General features: G+C 42.9%; 1 protein-coding gene across 1 annotated transcript in view; it reads right to left on the reverse strand.

Annotated features, from left to right (window-relative positions):
• STK10 (serine/threonine kinase 10) overlaps window positions 1-17,514 on the reverse strand; it is a 141,124-nt gene that overhangs the window by 16,296 nt on the left and 107,314 nt on the right. Inside the window, exons 10-18 of the mRNA XM_069764105.1 lie at window positions 17,098-17,228; window positions 16,234-16,357; window positions 15,370-15,549; window positions 14,581-14,673; window positions 13,256-13,385; window positions 10,522-10,646; window positions 6,886-7,074; window positions 5,198-5,323; window positions 2,440-2,553 (exon numbers count right to left, since the gene is read on the reverse strand). Coding sequence (XP_069620206.1) covers window positions 2,440-2,553; window positions 5,198-5,323; window positions 6,886-7,074; window positions 10,522-10,646; window positions 13,256-13,385; window positions 14,581-14,673; window positions 15,370-15,549; window positions 16,234-16,357; window positions 17,098-17,228 — 1,212 coding nt within the window. The remainder of the gene's footprint in view (window positions 1-2,439; window positions 2,554-5,197; window positions 5,324-6,885; window positions 7,075-10,521; window positions 10,647-13,255; window positions 13,386-14,580; window positions 14,674-15,369; window positions 15,550-16,233; window positions 16,358-17,097; window positions 17,229-17,514) is intronic.

Consider the following 17,514-nt stretch of genomic DNA (forward strand, 5'->3'; position numbering starts at 1 on the left):
AATTAACAAGATGAACTGCTTTGTGGGGTGGGGGTGGGGGGCTTTGGGATCGAAGGGGGCTGTTTGAAGGGGGGAGGGGGGAAATACTCTATATTGAAAATGTAAATGTAACATGTTAATTGCCTTGTTATTCTTAATAAAAATTTATTTGAATTAAAAAAAAAAAAAAAAAAAAAAAAGAAAAACTGAAATATCACTTGGTCATAAGTATTCAGACCCTTTGCTCAGTATTGAGCAGAAGCACCATTTTGAGCTAGTACAGCCATGAGTCTTCTTGGGAATGATGCAACAAGTTTTTCACACCTGGATTTGGGGATCCTCTGCCATTCCTCCTTGCAGATCTTCTCCAGTTCCGTCAGGTTGGATGGTGAACGTTGGTGGACAGTTATTTTCAGGTCTCTCCAGAGATGCTCAATTGGGTTTAGTTCAGGGCTCTGGCTGGGCCAGACAAGAATGGTCACAGTTGTTCTGAAGCCACTCCTTTGTTATTTTAGCTGTGTGCTTAGGGTCATTGTCTTGTTGGAAGGTGAACCTTCAGCCAAGTCTGAGGTCCAGAACACTTTGGAAGAGGTTTTCATCCAGGATATACTTGGCAACATTCAGGTTTCCTTTAATGATAACCAGTCGTCCTGTCCCTGAAGCTGAAAAACACCCCCATAGCATGATGCTGCCACCACCATGTTTCACTGTTGGGATTGTATTGGGCAGATATCGAGCAGTGTCTTGTTTTCTCCACACATACCACTTAGAATTGTCATCAAAAAGGTCTCTGTCTCAACAGACCAGAGAATCTTATTTTTCATAGTCTGGGAGTCCTTCATGTGTTTTTCAGCAAACTCTTTGCAGACTTTCATATGTCTTGCACTGAGGAGAGGAATCCGTCACTCTGCCATAATGGCCTGACTGGTGGAGGGCTGCAGTGATAGTTGACTTTGTGGAACTCTCTCCCATCTCCCTACTACATCTCTGGAGCTCAGCCACAGTGATCTTGGGGTTCTTCTTTAACTATCTCACCAATGCTCTTCTCCCACGATTGCTCAGTTTGGCTGGACGGCCAGGTCTAGGAGGACTTCTGGTGGTCCCAAACTTCTTCCATTTAAGGATTATGGAGCCCACTGTGCTCTTAGGAACCTTGAGAACTGCAAAAATTCTGTTGTAACCTTGGCCATATATTTGTCTTGCCACAATTCTTTCTGAGCTCCTTGACCAGTTCCTTTGACCTCATGATTCATTTGGTCTGACATGCACTGTGAGCTCTTATATGGACAGGTGTGTGCCTTTCCAAATCAAGTCCTATCAGTTTAATTAAACAGAGTTGGACTCCAATGAAGGAGTAAAACCATCTCAAGGAGGATCACAAGGAAATGGACAGCATGTGACTTAAATATGAGTGTCTGAGCAAAGGGTCTGAATACTTATGACCATGTGATATTTCGGTTTGTTTTTTAATAAATTTGCAAAAATTTCAACTTTTCTGTTTTTTTTTTCCAGTCAAGATGGAGTGCAGAGTGTACATTAATGAGAAAACAAATTAATTTTTTGAATTTACCAAACGGCTGCAATTAAACAAATAGTGAAACATTTAAAGGGGTCTGAATACTTTCCGTACCCACTGTAATTTACTGGAGGTGCATGCATGCCATTTAAAGAAGCACTCCTCCTCCCAAAGTTTTTATCCTCAATATATTGCATTTATCGTATTATATAGCACTGTGTACTTACAATTGCTCATTTTGCCTTTCTACCCAGCTAATTATTCAATTTTCTCTGCTTTATGTAAAAACAGACAGACTCTCCTCCATGCATTTATCATTCCCCTCTTCAACTCCTGACCCATCTACTCCGTTCCTCCCTCTGCCAGGGACTTTTGCGGCGACTTATGATTTATGCAGGGAAAATTGACCTCCTGTTTCTGTATAGAGCTTACAAGTATTCAGCTACTCATTTTTTAACCACATGACGACAGAGCTAATGGAGAAGAAATTAATTAGCTGGGTAGAGAGGAAAAATTAGCAATTGTGAGTAAACAATGCTATATAATATGATTATAATATAATAAGAGGATGCATATTTTAATGGGAGCAGGAGGAGTGCTTCTTTAATAAATTAGGAGCAGTGCTTGTATTCGTATACCATAAAACCATATCTAAATTAGCCATTGATATAAATTGTAACTTCATTTAGGTCAGAACATTGGAGAGCATTTATTATTCTCCCCATGCCAAAATGTGTAATTTAACGTTTCCTGACAAAAAAAGAAAAAAAAACAACCCTCCACATTTAAAAACTTTGTTTTATCAAATCGCATTTTACTTTCCCTTCTCTTTCATGTTAATACCATTTTGTACCAGTTTAGTTTTGTGTAGTTCTCTCTGTATGAACAGGATTAGATTTCCAAAGCATACAATGGGTTCAAGATTGGAGTTCCTTTATGCTCACCTTCTTGCGAGGCCTTAATTTCTCCCTCCAGTCTCTTAGCATCAGCATGTGGCCGTCATCCAAAGCCTTTAGTTTCTGAGTCTCGTGCTCCACTAGGAGGTGACACTTCTCGTTCTGGAAGCAAGTGCAGAACAGTAAAGGTCAGACACCAAATACATACAAATGAATCTCTATCCATTCAAAATGTTTAAAGGGAATCTGTCAGCAGGGTTTTGCTATTTAATCTGAGGGCGGTTTAAGGTAGGGGAGGAGAAACTGATTTCAGCGATCAGAAGAAACTAGGGAACAATAAGGTTTTATCCAATGATATAGGAATAGAAAGTGAGAAGACTGCTCACCTGATGAGGCTGTGATCACACAACTCATGAGCAATAAAACCAGCTGCTGCAAGCCACAGGATAAACAAACCAGAAACATTTTGAGGGATAAAACTACTGATTTTCTGAAGAAGTTGGATAACTTTGAAACTAAAACCACATATTGATCCATCTTGGCTGTCCTGATTAATCCATATAGGCCACGAGCAGCGCAAAAAAACACTCATATCCCTCAAAATATAATTGCAGCGATGTGTCAATTATTAAGCTGTGTGCCGTTTCAATACAACGAGCATTTTATCAGCAAGAGATTAACACTACAGAACTACAGCTCGATTGCATCCTGATTCAACCCCGCACAGACCACTTGTCAGTGTCATAACTAGAGTTTGATAGACCTTGGTGCAAGATTTGGATCGGGGGCCTCCATTCTGGTATACATGTCCCTTTTCCTGCCTGGAACCCATCCTGGTAATATGTCCCTTATCCTGGTGTATATATCCTCTATCCTGGTATATATGCCCCTTTTCCTGGTACATGTCCCCTTATCCTGGTAAATATATCCCTCATCCTGGTATACAGATCTCTTATCCTGGGCCCCATCCTGGAATATGTCCCTTATCCTGGACCCCATGCTGGTATATCTACGGTCCAGACAGGCCTGAGCGCCTGGATGGAGTTGTTAAGCCCCTGCCACATCTGACTGTTATTCTTCCACTTGGGCATCTGTCTGAGATGGTTTAGTGAAGCCTGCAATGTGCAGGGGGTTGGACATGATGACCCTGGAGGTCACTTCCAACACTAAAATTAATTAATCTCCTAATTTCCTTCTGGATTGCCAGGGTGGGGTTTGGTCGTGCGGCAAACATTTGACAGTTCAGAAAAGAAGCATGGTGACGGTGCTGGCCAATAAGATGCACTTTCTCAAGCGGCAAGCAGCTTTGCCTCTGCAGTATTTGGGGACCTCAGTAACACTGAAAGCTGTGAAGATCCAGCAAACCAGACAGCTTCACGGCAGCGATTACATGTGCTTTTTGCTTAGGAGACCATCCATCACTAATAGGTAATCAGCCATATTTGCAACCTAAGCAACGAGCAGTACCGTATTATCCGGACTATAAGACGCACTTTTCCCCAAAAAAATTTGGGAGGAAAATGGGGGGTGCGTCTTAAAGGGTTACTAGGGGTTGCGACAGCGCTGGGCAGTGCGGAGTGCACCTGAGCAGGGTCCCCTCTTCAGGATGTCGTTGGCAGAAATGTGGCGGCACCGCAGCCCTGTGTCCATGGTGAGCAGAGTGCATCACCGGTTTCCCTGCAGCCATCTTCCTGAAGCCGTGGGCTGCCATAGGCTTCAGGAAAACGGCCGCCGGAGGCTGCGCTTGCGCAGATTAAAATCTCGGCGGCACTCAAGCGAGTTTTGGCTGGTTGGTTCAATAGAATAGGGGGGAACCCAAGACGGGTTTTTCATTCATTTATTTCCAAACGATCGCAGCCGGTGGCTTTGGAATACCCCAATCATCCGCACCTACGGTCACTGTTATTAGCAGCAGCAAGTGTGGGATGATGGTAACAGTCACAAAAGCCCCCACCTGCTGTCGCTCGGACTTTAATATGGACCACTTAGATGAGCTTTGTCGTTTTTTTTCCTTTCTTGTGGACCAACAATCTACATGAAAAATCAGGCAGCTGATGGAGACTTGCCCATAGAGCTGGGTACGTAAAACGTAGGGCTCGTTCACATGTCAGAGTTTCAAGTGTGAGTGCTCACAGATAGCACTCGTACCTATGATAATCTATTGTCATGTATACATGTCCGATTTTTTTTTAAGACAGAGAGGTCTGCGGGAAATATCAGTGACCTGTACAAGTTAGATCAGTGAGTCGGATCAAAATCGGCAATGCAAGTCACTGGGTCAGTGAAAAAAAAAAAAAAAAAAAAAAAAATCAGACCACATTTGGATGACAACTATGTGATACAATTTTCATGGACTGTCTGGATGAATGAAGAAAGTGGAGAAACTTTTTTAAAAATTATTATTATTTGTAGACATACTAGAGAAACAGATGACACTCTGATCAAAGTCTGATTGGAATAATTGGTCATTTTTCTCGGACGTGGAAAAATCAGACGTGTGAACGAGCCTTTAACAAAACTAATCCAATGAGATAACACAAGAACATTTTTTTGAGTTTATATTATTTTTTAAATTCTGGATGTAAAAAAAAAAAAAAATGATATGTAGATGTTCAAAACATATGGATGACATGGATGTCCTTTGGAAAGAGGGACGAAAACCGCTTCCAAATTATCACATGACTACTGTTGGCGTTTCTTAAGTTGTAAAACAAACAAGAGTTGAATTGCAAGACAGGTCTGACCCTGAAATTGGCTGAACCCCGATGATTGCCATTCACCGTACATGTGTATCTGGCGCGGTTACCTGCAGCTGCTGCAGCTCTCTTGCATTGCTGTCGCACTGCGCCTGCATCTCCATTAGCTGGTGATCGTGCTTTTGCTGCTGCTGCGACCTCTCCGCTTTCTGCCTCCGGTCTTCCTGCTGAGAGAACTTCAGGAAAGAGATATTTTCCACTTAATTCTGTTCTGTACGTTTTTTCAGATTTTGGTTTAACAGAACACAGGCAATATTTTATATATAAAAATAAAACAGTTCAGTTTAGGAATTACAGCCATTTTCACATAGTCCCTCTATTTTCACAGGCTCAATTGGACAAAGAGCAATAAGAATTCGGCTTACTACCAGGAAGCCAGCACTTTGCACTGACTGAAGGCCATCACCAAATACGGTTCCTCCCTAGAGACACATTGCTGGGCCATTTCTGCAGCAGTGTACAGCTACCTCTTTGCTTATGAATCTGTCTTCAATAAGTATAAAGCAAGGTCATCAGATTCAGGACAGAAGATTCCCTTGTCCACTATTACTTTGCCATAAGAAGCTGCTGTTGGGATGCTCATGTGGTAGGTTGTGATCATTACCCAGCAGTACTGTGAAGCAACACATTTTTAGTAGAAAATCTGGTCATAATGTATCTTTATACTCTTCAGACTTCATTCTGCTGCTCCTACCTGCATCAACATCATCAGTAAATGTCAGTCACGCACATCAAGTGGCACCACTCATGACCATGCCATAAACCTGCCTCCACCATGCATGACAGATGGTGTGGCATTCTTCAGAACATCAGCCCTTCCCTTCCTTCTGTTCTCTTCCTGTCACATGATTTATTACAGAACTGGAGGCTGTGCTGGTGTTTTCTGGTCTCGGTTCTGGGTTTCCACCAGTTGTCTGCATCTTGTAATAAACCAACTGGGTTTACATTCACAGAAGAATCTTTGATTGTGTATTTTGACAATAATACAGCCACCTTCTTGAGTTTATGACTTCATCTTATGAATGGATTTTGTTAAAACAGTGAAATAGTTATGTCATCATTCACCTTCGTTGACTTCTTCCCATGTTCCTTCCCAAACCATTGTTCTTTTGATTTTTTTTCAGGCTACGATGGCCTCCTTCACTTGCATTGACAATTCCGTTGATCACATAGGCAAAGATCCCATGATCAGATTGTCAATGTTGAATCATTTTTAGACGCCTACTTCCTAATGACTTTCATTCAAATGCATTGTACACACAACAATAATTGTACTTAAATTATGTAACTTCTGTTCAACAGTTCATTTTACACATTCTAATATCACATTTTTACCCATATACTTTAGAAAACAAATATTGATACATTTTTTTTAAAAGTAAACATGACACTAATAGATGATTGCTAGTGCATTCTTGGTTAAAATCATGAATCTTGTACTTTAAGGGAATCTGCCACCAGGTTTTTGCTGAACCATCTCAGAGCAGTATAGTGTAGGGGCAGAGACCCTGATTCCAGCAATGTAACAGCCCAGTAAGTGACACATCGCTGCAATTAGGGTCTCTGTCTCTACATTATGTAACCTTTGGGCATGGTGGCAAAAATCGAAAGACAGCTTCCCTTTAAAGCAATTGAAACAACATCACTTTCAACTGTGTACCAAGGAAAATAAAAGAGTTTTCTAAATAAAAAAACAAAAACAAAAAGCAGTAGACGGACATTCCCCCACCATAGCTACCTGCTTGATTCTCTCCCGCTGCTCGGCAGCACTGGAGAAAGAGCTGATATGAAGACTTTTTTTGTACATCGCCATCCGTGTCTTTCCTTCGCTTCTCTGGACTTTTGGCAAACGTCCCCTTTCTTGCTGCTGCCGTAATCGGAGTTGCTCAATCATTCGCTGATTGTACCGTTGCATCTGTTCTTGTTCCTGGAAAGGGAGATTTTTTTTTTTTTTTTTTTTTATTTAACCACTACCTACTTTCCCAAAGTATAAACCACAATATTATAGAAAATAATCTATTGCTTGAACTTAATGTATCAATGGTATTTCCGCTCAGGCAAGTCTAGGTGTAAAAAGGCATGCATCTTATAAAGTATGACTGAAGCTTGTAATGTGAAGGGGCCGGGCAATTTCACAATTCTGGCCAAACTAGAGCCCGGCGTTGCCTGGGCATAGTAAATATCTGTGGTTAGTTATAGCACCTCACTTCTCTTATTTTCCCATCACGCCTCTCATTTTCCCAATCACATCTTTCATTTTCCCCCTCACATCTCTCATTTTCTCCCTCACACCTCATTTTCTCCCTCACTCCTCTCATTCCCCCCTAACACTTGTCATTTCAATCTCACATCTGTCATTTTCTGATCACTCGACTATTTTTCCTCACTTCTCTCATTTTGCACTCACACCTTTTCATTTTCACCTCACACCTCTCATTTTCACCTCATCACCTCAGTATATACATGTTTGTCATCTCCCTTATATATAGTATACATCTGTATGTCATCTCCTGTATATCGTATATACCTGTATGTAATCTCCCCTGTATATAGTATATACCTGCTGTGTGTCATCTCCCCTATATATAGTATATACCTGAATGTCATCTCCTTCTATATATAGTATATACCTGTATGTCATCTCCTCCTGTATATAGTATATACCTGCATGTCATCTTCTATATATAGCATATACCTGTATGTCATCTCCTCCTGTATATAGTATATACCTGTGTCATCTCCCCTGTATATAGTATATATCTGAGTGTCATCTCCTCCTGCATATAGTATATACCTGCATGTCATCTTCTATATATAGCATATACCTGTATGTCATCTCCTCCTGTATATAGTATATACCTGTGTCATCTCCCCTGTATATAGTATATATCTGAGTGTCATCTCCTCCTGCATATAGTATATACCTGCATGTCATCTTCTATATATAGCATATACCTGTATGTCATCTCCTCCTGTATATAGTATATACCTGTATGTCATCTCCTCCTGTATATATATGTACCTATATGTCATCTCCTCCTCTATATAGTATATACCTGTGTGTCATCTCTCCTGTATATAGTATATATCTGTGTGTCATCTCCCCTGTATATAGTATATACCTGTGTGTCATCTCCTCCTGTATTAGACCTCGTTCACACGTTATTTGCTCAGTATTTTTACCTCAGTATTTGTAAGCTAAATTGGCAGCCTGATAAATCCCCAGCCAACAGGAAGCCCTCCCCCTGGCAGTATATATTAGCTCACACATACACATAATAGACAGGTCATGTGACTGACAGCTGCCGTATTTCCTATATGGTGCAATTGTTGTAGTTTGTCTGCTTATTAATCAGATTTTTATTTTTGAAGGATAATACCAGACTTGTGTGTGTTTTAGGGCGAGTTTCGTTTGTCAAGTTGTGTGTGTTGAGTTGCGTGTGGCGACATGCATGTAGCGACTTTTGTGAGATGAGTTTTGTGTACCAACATGCGTGGAGCAACTTTTTGTGTGTCGAGTTACATGTGACAGGTTAGTGTAGCAAGTTGTGTGCAGCAAGTTTTGCGCGTTGCGAGTATTATGTGTGGTGCCTTTTGAGTATGTGCAAGTTTTGTGTGAGGCAACTTTTGCATGTGTTGCAACTTTTGTGCATGTGGCAATTTTTCCGCGTGTGCAAGTTTTGCGTGTGGCGAGTTTTTCATGAGGAGAATTTTGCACTTGTGGCGAGTTTTGCAAGAGCCTAGTTTTTGCATGTGGCGAGTTCTGCGCGTGGCGAGTTTTGAGTGGCGACTTTTGTGTTTTGACTTTTATGTGGCGAGGTTGGTGTATTTGTGGTGAATTGTGTGCTGAGGGTAATATGTGTTCAAGCACGTGGTAGTGTGTGGCGCATTTTGTGTGTGTTCATATCCCCGTGTGTGGTGAGTATCCCATGTCGAGGCCCCACCTTAGCAACTGTACGGTATATACTCTTTGGCGCCATCGCTCTCACTCTTTAAGTCCCCCTTGTTCACATCTGGCAGCTGTCAATTTGCCTCCTACACTTTTCCTTTCATTTTTTCCCATTATGTAGATAGGGGCAAAATTGTTTGGTGAATTGGAAAGCGCGGGGTTAAAATTTCACCTCACAACATAGCCTATGACGTTCTCGGGGTCCAGACGTGTGACTGCAAAATTTTGTTGCTGTAGCTGCGACGCTTCCAACACTTTTCCTTTCACTTTTTCCCCATTATGTAGATAGGGGCAAAATTGTTTGGTGAATTGTAACGCGCGGGGTTAAAATTTTGCCTCACAATATAGCCTATGACGCTCTCGGGGTCCAGACGTGTGACTGTGCAAAATTTTGTGGCTGTGACGGTGCAGATGCCAATCCCGGACATACACACACACATACAGCTTTATATATTATATATACACACATATATACATACACACACACACACACATATACGTATATACACACACACACACTAGATGGTTGCCCGATTCTAACGCATCGGGTATTCTAGAATATGTCTGTAGTTTATTTATGAAGATTTTAGAATAATACACTGAATAAACCGGATTTAGCCGGCCGCAACCAATTAGCGAAGCGTGGTTCAACTCCCGCGCCAATTCGTGGCCGGACTGCGCCTGACGCTGATTGTTCGCGGCCGACCATGTAGTATATCACACAGCCCCCGCAGTATATCACACAGCCCCCGCAGTATATCACACAGCCCCCGCAGTATATCACACAGCCCCCGCAGTATATCACACAGCCCCCGCAGTATATCACACAGCCCCCGCAGTATATCACACAGCCCCCGCATGATATATCGCAGTGTGGGCACCATATCCCTGTTAAAAAAAAAAATAATTAAAATAAAAAAGTTGTATACTCACCCCCTAGGATCCAGCGAAGTTCCGGTGATACACGCGCGGCTGCCGCCATCTTCCATTCCCAGGATGCATTGCGAAATCACCCAGATGACTTAGCGGCCTCGCGAGACCGCTACGTCTTCTGGGTAATTTCGCAATGCATCTCTGGAACCGGAAGCTGGTGGCAGATGCGAGCGCATCGTCGGGCGATGGAGGGTGAGTATAGCAGGTTTTTTGTACATTAGATCTTTTTACTATTGATGCCGCATAGGCAGCATCAATAGTAAAAAGTTGAGAACACACAGGGTTAATAGCAGTGGTTATGGAGAGCGTTACCCGCGGCATAACGCGGTCCATTACCGCCGACATTAACCCTGACAGAGGCCGTGACCAATGAATATCTGTGACAGAAAGACAGACAGACAGACAGACAGACAGACGGAAGTGACCCTTAGACAATTATATAGTAGATAGATAGTTGATAGAGAGATAGTGTAAGCTCAACCTGCTCTGTACCTTGTCATGCTTTCTGAGCAGCTCGTGACGCTGTAGGAAATATTGGTCCTTTAACTGCTGCTTCATAAGTTGATGCCTCTCCTGTAGGTGGCGCTCTTCCAAATCCCATATGCAAGCTTCCCTGTCTGTATGAAGAAAAGAGGTCATCCTCTAAACATTATACCGTATATACTCGAGTATAAGCCGACCCGAGTATAAGCCGACCCCCCTAATTTTGCCACAAAAAACTGGGAAAACTTATTGACTCGAGTATAAGCCTAGGGTGGAAATGCAGCATTTACCGGTGAATTTCAAAAATAAAAATAGATCATTATTTCCCCATAGCTGTGCCATATAGTGCTCTGCACCGTTCATATTTCCCCATAGGTGTGAACCATATAGTGCTCTGCACCGTTCATTGTGCCCCATAGATGTGCCATATACGGTGCTCTGCACCGTTCACTGTGCCCCATATCTGTGCCATATACGGTGCTCTGCACCGTTCACTGTGCCCCATAGCTGTGCTGTGCCATATACGGTGCTCTGCACCGTTCACTGTGCCCCATAGCTGTGCTGTGCCATATACGGTGCTCTGCACCGTTCACTGTGCCCCATACATAGCTGTGCTGTGCCATATACGGTGCTCTGCACCGTTCACTGTGCCCCATACATAGCTGTGCTGTGCCATATACGGTGCTCTGCACCGTTCACTGTGCCCCATACATAGCTGTGCTGTGCCATATACGGTGCTCTGCACCGTTCACTGTGCCCCATACATAGCTGTGCTGTGCCATATACGGTGCTCTGCACCGTTCACTGTGCCCCATAGCTGTGCTGTGCCATATACGGTGCTCTGCACCGTTCACTGTGCCCCATAGCTGTGCTGTGCCATATACGGTGCTCTGCACCGTTCACTGTGCCCCATACATAGCTGTGCTGTGCCATATACGGTGCTCTGCACCGTTCACTGTGCCCCATAGCTGTGCTGTGCCATATACGGTGCTCTGCACCGTTCACTGTGCCCCATAGCTGTGCTGTGCCATATACGGTGCTCTGCACCGTTCACTGTGCCCCATAGATGTTCCACATAAATTTGTGCCGCCGCTGCCGCAATAAAGAAAAAAAAACACATACTCACCTCCCTTGATTGCAGCTCCCGGCGTCTCGTTCCGGCGCCTCCATCTTCCCGGCGTCTCTGCTCTGACTGATCAGGCAGAGGGCGCCGCGCACACTGTATGCGTCATCGCGCCCTCTGCCTGAACAGTCAGAGAGCAGAGACGCCGGGAAGATGGAGGCGCCGGCCGGGAAGATGGATCGGCGCCCGGCGGCTGGAACGAGGACAGGTGACTATGCTATACTCACCTAGTCCTGGCGATCCTCGCGCTGTCCCCTCCTGTCTTCGGTGCCGCAGCTTCTTTCTCTATCAGCGGTCACCGGCACCGCTGATTAGAGAAATGAATAAGCGGCTCCGCCCCTATGGGAGGTGGAGCCGCTTATTCATTTCTGTAATGAGCGGTCCCACGTGACCGCTGAAGAGAGGAAGAAACTGCAGCGCCGAAGCCCGTGGGACGGCAGGGACAGCGCGAGGATCGCTGGGACTAGGTAAGTATACCCCAGCGCCCTCAGCCCCTCACCTGCCGACCCCACCGCTACCGTGACTCGAGTATAAGCCGAGGGGGGCACTTTCAGCCCAAAAATTTGGGCTGAAAATCTCGGCTTATACTCGAGTATATACGGTAGGTGGATCACATGCTTGATGACTTTCTATGTATTCAGTCACAAACATTGCATAAACTTTGTAAAAGAAAGACTGATCTTACTATTCTGTGCTGGAATCCTGGCTGTGGATGTAAAATAAAAAAGCAAAGAACATCTAGCAGTAAATGAGCATGGCTAATTACATTTTATTCTATGCTACCAGTATCTGTAATTAAAGGGGTTGTGCCACCATAAAGTATATATTTAATCAGAAAATTGTAAATTGCAAAAAACACTCATTTACACGTTATTAAAAATTAAGATGAAAGGTTATTTTTTTGAATGGAGCCTAATTTTTAATAACCGTAAATTGCAAAACCATTTATACATTTTCTGCTTAATTAATTATATCCATCATGAAGGCACATAACAAGCTAGGCAGGTGCCAGTTTGCTCGCTTGAATGGGGTCGTGCTTCAGTTCTCTGTACAGCAAGGGGCAGGGACGGCCCATAAAAACACAGTGACTATGCACCAGTACACAAGCACTGCAGTCTTTTCATTCTCTGGGTCCCAGAGGTTGGACCCCCATAGTTCATAAAAAGATGGGAATAACAATCGAAGCAAAAGTTTATTTAGCATAGCAAAAAGGTGTAAAGGTGTAAAGTTGAAAAAGTTTTCCCATTTTTGGAAGTTCTTGTCCCCGGCTGCAGTTTGTTAAACAGACTGTGCCTGAAGTCAATCAGTGAACTCAACTCTCTGACTTGGTGCAGGACTGCCATCATGAGGTTAGCAATGCAGACAATAACAAACACCGCTGCAGCAGCAGGAAGGTGAGTAAATAAAAACACTTTTAAACCAGGAAACCCCTTTTAAACACATTGTTTAGCAGAGTAAGAAAAGATACCATGCAGCTTCGTTTGTAGACAAACATGAGAAATAAAACCCATTTACTGGAACACTGCTTCCCCCTTAGGTAAAGAGTCCCGGAGTTTTGCAAATATAAACCCCATTCCTATAGCCAATAAGTGATGCTAATTAGATTTGTTGTATAATCACCTCTCAGAAGCTGTTGTTTCTTATTCAGGAACTCTCTTTCCTTGCCATATATCTCCTTCTTGTTCTCCAGTGTAATGGCACTCATAGCCAGAGCCATACCTTCCTTCTGCCTATTTAAGAACTGTTGCTCCTGTAGTACCATACATAAGAGGGATAGAGAATTGTTAGCGTTATTCTATTAGATCAAGCCGATCGGTGGAATATTAGCTTTGTGGCCAGAAATGTAGCAGCTGGTGAAATACCAGACGGGTGGAGTTGACTACACGAGGCCGTGCAGCAGATCTCTGTTACATTCCACAGATTACTAGAAATACAAAAGGAGCAAAGAAGTGAATCCAAGGAGAACTTGGCAGGGCTTCAGGTCCAGAATGCGAGACCTGGAGGAGATAGCCCCGATGTTCTCCAAGAACAGAAGCGCAGTGTTACCAGCAGGGTAAACCATGCACCTTGAACAGAGACTTACTGACTGCACCCTTTCAATGGTCTGTTTGCAAACATGACACTATGGGAGCAGAGAACAGATACTCCTCTCCGCTTTAGCTGGATTCTTAACTAATTCCAAAGAAACTGATCTAAAGTCCTAGTTTATTTATAACAATAGCATTCTGCAAACGGTCCTGTTACACTCAGAATGTAGCTGCTCCTTCATGACCCAGAGCACATATAAATGTAGTAATACCTTGTTAAACTGCTTAAAGGGATTCTCTAGTAACCAAATATTAATAATTATGGATAAGTGAGCGTGCTCAAATAAGGTATTATCCCAGCATGCTCAGGTGCCAACTGAGTGACATCGGCGTGCTCGAAAAACATTTTCAAGTCTCCGCGGCTGCCTGTTTGTTAGGCAATCCCTGCATGGGTTGCGGCTGTTTAACAGCGACTTCAACAAAGTATTCAGGCACGCAGAAGATACTCTACTAGCCGACGAGCGTGCTCGGATAACACCTTATCTGAGCATGCTCACTCATCGCTACTACCGATCTATGCTTTTGATAGGCCACCAATACCAGATTGCCGGGGGTTCGATATCCGCTCCCCTCGATCAGCTGTTACAAGCTCTGGTGGCCAGATGTAGACAGTGATGTGCGCTGCATTTAGCAGCCGCTGCAGAGTACTGCAGAACAGGACCTAGTCAACAGAAGCTGATCTGCAGTTTTCAGTGGCGGCTGCTACACATTGAATGGAGCTGTGCAGTGCAGATTCGTTCAATGTGATAACTTCCGGCTGCAGAGGGAGCGAATCATAGCGGATTGGTGGTAGTGCTGGGTGTCATCAACCTCTTGTGAGAAGACAAACCTTTGAAGGTATTACATTAGCCGAGGTACCTCAGTCTGCTTCATGTGAGAATATTCATCCATTTTCAGTTTCATACTTTCTCTGCGGTGATGCCTCGGCAGCTTTTCCACACTCGCCTTCATCTGTAGAAAGAAAAGACAGGTGAGAAGATCTAAACTTCCGACAAGTGGCGATAAACATTTACCGATTGGTAGCTGTTTAATAGCCTGTTTACACCGGTGGACCATGATAAACTACGCACACTGGATGATCTCTAGATTACTCAATGCACATAGGCTGCCATCGTTCTTGACAGTGTGAGTGCTATTTACACAGGACGATACAACACCAAGAACGAGCTTTCACACTGCACAAAAAATATTGTTTTGCTTGCTTATTGCATGATCAGCAGCCCGCTTACACTGAAAGATTACCCTGAACATCAGTTTTTGAAAACTTTGTGAATGGGCTTTATCTACAATTCCATAGACCTCGACAGGGCAGAGGTGTAATACTATACACAACGCTTATACAGGTGTGGCGTAGTTTTTGGAGGAAAGTAGCAGTGCTTTTCTTATGCAAAACCAAAGAAGTGGGCCGGCACATCTATGGATATAAAAGTGTAATGTGTAGGTGCGCATTCACACTTTACCATCAACAGACAAAACCGAGAATAAAAACAAGATCTACTGCAAAAGCTGGGATCAGAGCTAACTTCTGATCCTGGGAGTGTAACCCTTTAGATGTGAACTTACTGGCTAAACGGAAATGTTAAAGTATCCTTTTAACCAAGTCATAAAAAGCAAAAACAGGGACAACAAACCACAATGGCAGCTTACTTCTCTTTTCCGTAGTTTTAGCTGCTCAAGGAATCTTGCGTGTTCGCGCTCTTGCTCAATGCGAATGCGTTTGGCCTCATCTCTTCTGCGCGTCGCGTGTTCCTGCTCCATTCGCTCGATCTGCTGTTTTTGCTGCCGCTCCAGTAACTCCAGCTCTGTGTCATAGAACTTTTTCTTGGCCTTAAAAATATTCCAAATTCACTCCAGTATTAGTAATAAAGGAAATTGATTTTACCTTATTTATTGGAATTAAACTGTCAAAAAATAGTTAAAACCAAAATAATTATAAATAAATGCAATTATAAACAGTGCAATGCAAAATCTGTTCATGGAGCCACATTGTATGTAGCAACACAAAAGCATTGGCACATGCCAGAGACCCTATGATGGAGAGACAGAGAGCCTGATTCCAGCATTACTGGACTGCTTAGTGTAGTTTGCTGTAGATGTAGCAATTGTCAGCATACTGATCTCTGTATAACCTCACCCACACCCCTGATTAGCAGCTTCATCTGTACATTATACAATGTCTGCACAGGAGACCTAGTCCTCTGGTAATCTCCTGCTAATAAAACACCGATTATATAGAAACTACACCACACAGCCTACATTATGCTGCTCTCCGATTCAATAGCAAAAACATGCTGACAGATGACCTTCAGCAAAGCATTCTATATGGAAAATGATTTTTATCACTGCAAAATACTTCAATGTGCGCTCCCAGAACAGGCGGCAGCTAACAGTAAAATATATTGGAACTCTTCTCCAATATGGTTTCCAAACCTGCAGTAGATTGGTAATTTCTTATGAAATATGAACGGATATTTGTAGGGATTATCAAACAAAATAATAAATTGTTCTTACATTCATCTCCTGTTCAAAGCGACGAATCGTCTGGTCCTGCTGCAGCACGTGCTTCGTGTTGAGCTGGGCCTGGTTCCTGTGCTCTTCTTTCTGCATTAATCTCAATTCACGAAGCTCCTGGCGCCTAAGATTCATGGAGAAACAACAAGCTGGAATCAAACGTCTTATAGTGGCCTTTTAGATTTACAGATCGGAATCGTTTGCAGTCTATGCTCGGACCATTACCTCCAATTTATCTCAATTTGTGGTAAGCACCCTGGATAATGACTCCGGATGAAGCGGCCCATAGGCTCAATAGCACATACCAACCAAACAACCTATCTGGGCTACACCATGGTTAGCTGGTCATACACATGAATGGCAGCACAATGAAATAACTCTTTATGGGGAATCTGTCAATAGGTTTTTGCCATTTAGATTGAGAGCAGCATAATGTAGGGGCCGCAAGCCTGATTACAGTGATTTGTCACTTATTAGGCTGTGTGCTGTAGTTTCAATACAATCAGTATTTATCAGCAGGAGATTATCACTGCCTGACTAGCTCACGTGCAAACTAGTCAGGCTAGCTGCCAGTCAGGGTTGTGGGATGGGTTATGCACAGCCCAGAAGCCTAAGATTTGCTACAACTACATCAGACAAAAATAGGGATTCTATCAAAACTGCACCATGGAGCCCAGTAAGTGATACATCCCTGGAATCAGGCTCTATGTCTCTACATTATGCTGTTATCAGATTCCATAGCAAAAACCTGCTGACACATTCCCTTTAATATAAAATGTGTGGATGATAAAATTCTTAAGTATACTTGCGTATGATTATGGTCTTTCCAACCAGCACATGATTGTTTAATACAGAACTATGTACCTCAAAAAGCGCATCTCTTCATCCTTCTTATCATCATCTCCGATAATCTTTGAGGTGGTGACACTGACTTCCACACCGTCAACTACGTATCGTCTGGTGCGCTTCAAGGTCTTGTTGTGAAGACGGGATTCCTAAAATAAGACAATTCTAAAATTTAGCAATCTTTAAGAAATAAATAAATGAATATATATATATATATATATATATATATATATATATATATATATATATTTATTATCTCGAACAATAATATTGTGATTAGGAACAAAAACAGCTTTTTTTTAGTTTTTAAATTATTAAATTACCATAGAACGCAAATGCGAACACAAATTGTGAGAAAATGTTTAGCAACCTGTAGAGGGCGATGTTAAGACATTACAAGACCGTGAGCCAGGGTCTCTGGGAAAGTATGGCAAA

Source organism: Ranitomeya imitator, chromosome 4 (assembly GCF_032444005.1).
Source record: "Ranitomeya imitator isolate aRanImi1 chromosome 4, aRanImi1.pri, whole genome shotgun sequence".
Lineage (NCBI taxonomy): Eukaryota > Metazoa > Chordata > Amphibia > Anura > Dendrobatidae > Ranitomeya > Ranitomeya imitator.